The sequence below is a fragment of the Miscanthus floridulus genome, chromosome 19, assembly GCF_019320115.1.
Source record: "Miscanthus floridulus cultivar M001 chromosome 19, ASM1932011v1, whole genome shotgun sequence".
Classification (NCBI taxonomy): domain Eukaryota; kingdom Viridiplantae; phylum Streptophyta; class Magnoliopsida; order Poales; family Poaceae; genus Miscanthus; species Miscanthus floridulus.
Genome location: NC_089598.1, coordinates 91,170,642 through 91,175,728, shown reverse-complemented (window position 1 = coordinate 91,175,728; position 5,087 = coordinate 91,170,642). Strand labels below are relative to the sequence as shown.

The 5,087-nt window shown below is 46.8% G+C and overlaps 1 protein-coding gene across 2 annotated transcripts; it reads left to right on the top strand.

Annotated features, from left to right (window-relative positions):
* The first annotated feature begins 1,201 nt into the window (after positions 1 to 1,201).
* On the top strand, positions 1,202 to 4,870 carry LOC136527964 (G-type lectin S-receptor-like serine/threonine-protein kinase B120). 2 transcript variants are annotated; one of them, XM_066520835.1, is made up of 8 exons: positions 1,202 to 2,603; positions 2,686 to 2,796; positions 2,906 to 3,066; positions 3,151 to 3,361; positions 3,468 to 3,705; positions 3,810 to 3,963; positions 4,050 to 4,322; positions 4,430 to 4,870. In XM_066520835.1, exons 1-8 carry the CDS (start codon positions 1,274 to 1,276, stop codon positions 4,505 to 4,507), a joined length of 2,556 nt encoding a protein of 851 aa, XP_066376932.1. In that variant the 5' UTR covers positions 1,202 to 1,273; the 3' UTR covers positions 4,508 to 4,870. The 2 variants fall into 2 exon arrangements, with proteins under 2 accessions (XP_066376932.1, XP_066376933.1); XM_066520836.1 differs by lacking the exons at positions 4,050 to 4,322; positions 4,430 to 4,870 and having other exon boundaries at positions 3,468 to 3,709; positions 3,810 to 3,947.
* The last annotated feature ends 217 nt before the right edge of the window (positions 4,871 to 5,087 follow it).

Genomic DNA, 5,087 nt, shown 5'->3' with positions numbered 1-5,087 from the left:
TGCGCCAAGCTCAGCGCCAATAACCACGGCGTCAAGCTCGGCGCCAAGATCTATGTCGCCAAGATGCCTGGCAGGTCACCGCCACGTCTGCGCCGAGCCCAAGACCTAGGCACCAAAATCTATGGCGTCGAGACGTGTAAGCTCGGCGCCACCAATGATGACGCCAAGCTAAGGGTCTAGATTTTGAAATCATACCTCCAGGGACATATTTGTGAAATTTTTTCAAAAAAGGGCTAAAAAACAAAAAAAATTGGGGCCGACAGGTGTGATATGAGCCGTGGTGGGCCACATTGCGGAGAAGCCACAGACCTGATTACTGATTGTTTAGTCGTTAGTTTAAGTGTGTGTCAAGTGTCCAAGTTCAGTAACAGGAATTCAAGATATGTGAAAACACTTGCATAAGCTATACTATTACTATAGTCAACACATAAACTGCAAACTGAAGATGATAAGTCGCATTGTCATATGCAGATCTCAGGAAAAGAAAACAGGTGATCTTACCCATATAAGGCTCAATTGTCACGCTGTCGCTGCCTGGTCAAGTCGGATCACTGTCAGCTCCAGTACACCTGGCTGTGACGGGTGGTATAGGTTTTGTCTTCTGTAGTAGTAGATGTTGGTATATTTTTCTATAATTTTGGCTAAAGTTAAAGGAATCTGGCTTAAATAAAGCTAAACAAATTATAATTAAGATTAGAATAGAGGGAGTGCAAATTAATCCAAACACATGCGGACCATATATTTAAATAAATTTTTTTCTCGACCGTGAGTCACGTTTTTCATTAAGATAGAGTTACAAACGAACAACAGAAAACAACGGTAATTGTGGATTACTGCAGGGGGAGACAAGAACAGAAAAGAAGTGCAAGAGGAAAGCGAGGACCTGGGAAACACAGAGCACTAAAAATGCCTTTCCACCGAGGGAACATTAACTGGTGTCTTGCTATCGTCATTCAAATCAGATACAAAGGAACCCATATATATGTGGACCATATTAAACTAAAATAAAATAAAATGACTAATGCCTTTCAACAGAGGGAACATTAACTGATGTCTTGCTGCCTCAACGGTGACATGTTGCTACTTGTGTGCCGTTCTGATGATGTAGACGTAGAATAATTCGACCCAGTCCAGACGGCCTGATCAGCTCTCAGTCTATATATACTGTTACTGTGCTCTTCAGCCTTGGGAAGATCTTCTTCCTGGTGTTCGTTTGTTTCTGTCATCCCAAAAGAATATTAGAGCATATATAGTACATCGATCGCAAAAGAATATGGCATCCCAACATGCTATATTGATCATCTTCTTGTTCTTCTTAGTTTGTTCCTGCCAATCCGTCGTTGATCGCCTAACCTCAGTAAGACCACTCTACCCCGGCGACAAGCTCATCTCCGACGACGGTGGCATGTTTTCCCTCGGCTTCTTCAACCTCACCACCAACTCAACGCCAAGCCTGTACCTCGGCATATGGTACAACAACATCCCTGAGCGCACCTACGTCTGGGTCGCCAACCGCGACAGCCCAATCACCACGCCTTCAGCGAAGCTAGCTCTCACCAACACTTCCGATTTCGTGCTGTCCGATTCCGAAGGCCGCACAGTCTGGGCGACAGACAACAATGTCGCCGTCGCCGGTAGCATCATCGGAGGCTCCGGAGTGCTCCGGAGCACGGGGAGCTTCGAGCTCGAGCTGCAGCTGCCCAATGGCACAGGTGTAGTAGCATGGAAGAGCCTCGACCACCCCACGGACACCATCCTCCCGACCTTCAGGCTGTGGACCAACTACAAGGCTCACACCACCTTGCGCGTCGTCGCCTGGAAGGGCCCTCGGGACCCTTCCGCCGGCGACTTCTCCCTCAGCGGCGACCCCACCGGCTGGGGCCTCCAGATCATCATCTGGCGGGGTGGGAGTCGTCGTCGTTCATGGCGCAGCGGCGTGTGGAACGGCGCGGGGGCCTCCGCCATCACCAGGTTCATATACTCCCAGATCGTCGACGACGGGGAGGTGATCTACGCGGCGTACAACGCCGCCGGCGGCCCGACGACGCACTGGAAGCTGGACTACACGGGGAACGTGAGGCTCCGCGTCTGGAACGTCGAGTCGTCGTCGTGGACCGTCCTTTTCGAGGGCCCCGGCAATGGCGGCTGCCTCCACTACGGCGCGTGCGGGCCGTTCGGCTACTGCGACGCCACGGGGCGCGAGGGCGGCGTGCAGGAGTGCAAGTGCCTCGACGGGTTCGAGCCGGAAGACGGCTTCTTCCGTGACTTCTCCAGAGGATGCCGGAGGAAGCAAGCGCTGGCAGCGTGCGGCGGCGGCGGCGGTGGTGGTGGGAGGAGCCATTATTTCCTGACCTTGCCGGGGATGAAGGTGCCTGACAAGTTCCTGTATGTCAGGAACAGAAGCTTTGACGAGTGTGCTGCCGAGTGCGACCGCAACTGCTCGTGCACCGCGTACGCTTATGCCAACTTGAGCACCATCGTCACCATGAGTGCTAGTAGTGACATGTCAAGGTGCTTGCTTTGGATGGGGGAGCTTCTCGACACCGGAAAGGACGGTGATTTAGGTGAAAACTTGTACCTTCGGGTCGCCGCCGGCTCTCCCGGTAAGTGCCAGGTCAGGTGTGCCTTCAAAGTATACACACCCAACTTCACCTTCACATGATGTATTGATGTGTTATTCTACAGGAAACAAGAAGAAGAAGATCGGCATGGCTATGGAGATTGTGCTCCCAACGATGGCATGTCTGCTGATGCTCACATCATGTATATGTCTTGTCACTATATGCAAGTCAAGAGGTATACCAAGAGAGTGAGAGACAAATAAATACCTACGTGTGCTTGTAATAGGCAGCTTTAACTGGTAAGCATATAAGTGTTGAATGAATTGTTGACACGTTTCTACCAGACACGCGACGGAACAAGGAAGCACATGAGAGGAGCGTTCACGATTTCTGGGATCAAAATCTGGAACTGTCGTGTATTAGCTTTGAGGACCTCACGTCTGCAACGAATAGTTTCCATGAAGCCAACATGCTTGGAAAAGGTGGCTTTGGGAAAGTATATAAGGTGGTATAGTATTTTAATTTGTCAATTATACGTCTTATTATATTTCATCAACTCGACAACGCTGATATATATCATATCACACAGGGGATACTGAAAGATGGCAAGGAGGTTGCTGTCAAAAGGCTTAGCAACGGTTCTGAACAAGGGAAAGAGCAGCTTAGAAATGAAGTAGTTCTTATTGCAAGTTTGCAACACAAGAACCTAGTCAGACTTCTTGGTTGTTGTATCCATGAAGATGAGAAATTGCTCATATACGAATACTTGCCCAACAAAAGCTTAGACAAATTCCTCTTTGGTATGTTCTATCACAGATTCTAAGAAAAAAAACCCTGAATTGGCGAAGAAACACTCCTGAATGGTAAACTGTTTTCTTCATTCCTTAATTTCCATGTTCATGGCAGATCCTGCAATGAAGTCTATGCTTGATTGGCCAAAAAGGTTAAACATAATCAAAGGAATAGCTAGAGGAATTCTTTATCTCCACCAAGATTCAAGAATGATGATCATTCACAGAGATCTCAAAGCAAGCAACATCTTGCTGGATGCAGAGATGGAGCCGAAAATCTCAGACTTCGGTATTGCAAGGATCTTTGGAAGTAGCGAGCAGCAAGCAAGTACTAGACGAGTTTTTGGGACATAGTAAGTATTTTCTGGTTCTAGCTAATTAGAACTACTAAAATTTTATTCATGTTCTTATAGCTATTCAAACTCTTGACTACTTGCTTGTGAAATGATTCAAATAGCGGTTACATGTCGCCTGAATATACAACGCAAGGCATTTTTTCAGTCAAGTCCGACACCTATAGTTTTGGCATTTTACTACTGGAGATAGTCAGTGGACTAAAGATTAGTGCCTCTCCTCATCTACTAATGGATCATCCAAGCCTTATTGCTTATGTAAGTGTTACTTCTAGCATCCTTTATTTTTTTTAATAATTATATTATTAAAATAAACAAGAAATTTGTCCTCGTGTTTGTTTCAGGCATGGAACTTATGGAAAGATGGAATGGCAAGGAATTTCGTAGACACAATGGTTGTGGAGAGCTGCTCACTGGACGAAGCCTTGCAATGCATCCATATTGGACTATTGTGTGTTCAAGACAGCCCAAATGACAGGCCACTGATGTCATTAGTTGTGTCCATGCTGAATAATGAGGCCATGCCACGCCCAATGCCCAGGCAGCCATTATTTTTTGCGCAGAGATATTACGAAGCCCTATCAACAAGAGGAGACTCGGAACACTCTGCTAATCACGTGAGCCTATCGACACTAGATGGGCGATAAATATATATTTTTTTGACTAAGGCCGAAAATATTAGAGCCTGTTTAGATCCCATGAACACTCTGCTTATAACTGTCAGGAAGAAGAAGCGCGTCTGCAGCACTGTTGCTGGTCCGGCAACAGAGGTGAGCGCGGGAACAAGCGATGGCTGAGCTAGGCGTTAAGTCTCTTGGTAGTTGATAAGGCTGGACGAAAAACTCGAAGCTCCTTAGCTCGCTCGGCTCGTGACTGGCTTGACTCGGCTCGGCTCGGTTCGTTATGATAACGAGCCGAACCGAGCCAAGATTTTATCTCGTTAGCTATAACGAGCCAACTCGAGCCAGCTCGCGAGCCGCTCGCGAGCTAAACGAGCAAGCTTCCAGGAAAAAAAGTATCAAAACTTATATTAGTTTTTGTATTACTTCATGTCTTGTACTTTATAATTGACTGGTAACTGGTCTAGACCCTATAAATTGACTGGTAACTGGTCTAGATGCATTTCTTTTATATTATTATTATTCTCAAACTTTAGATAAATGCAAATATTATATTTTGTGTATTTTTTATACCTGGCTCGCGAGCTTAATGAGCCAGCTCGAGCTTTTAACGAGCCGAGCCGAGCTAGCTTTCTGACTCGTTAGGATAACAAGCCGAGCCGAGCTAGCTCGTTATCTTAACGAGCTAGAACGAGCCGAGCCAGCTCGTTATCCAGCCTTAGCAGTTGATTAGTGGGCTGTTATGCTCTATAGTGGGCCGGA

Coding starts and splice junctions, on each gene's coding strand:
- LOC136527964 (XM_066520835.1), top strand. CDS start 1,274: ATGGCATCCCAACATGCTATATTGATCATCTTCTTGTTCTTCTTAGTT. Junction 2,604..2,685: donor GGTCGCCGCCGGCTCTCCCG/GTAAGTGCCAGG, acceptor GTTATTCTACAG/GAAACAAGAAGAAGAAGATC. Junction 3,706..3,809: donor AGACGAGTTTTTGGGACATA/GTAAGTATTTTC, acceptor TGATTCAAATAG/CGGTTACATGTCGCCTGAAT.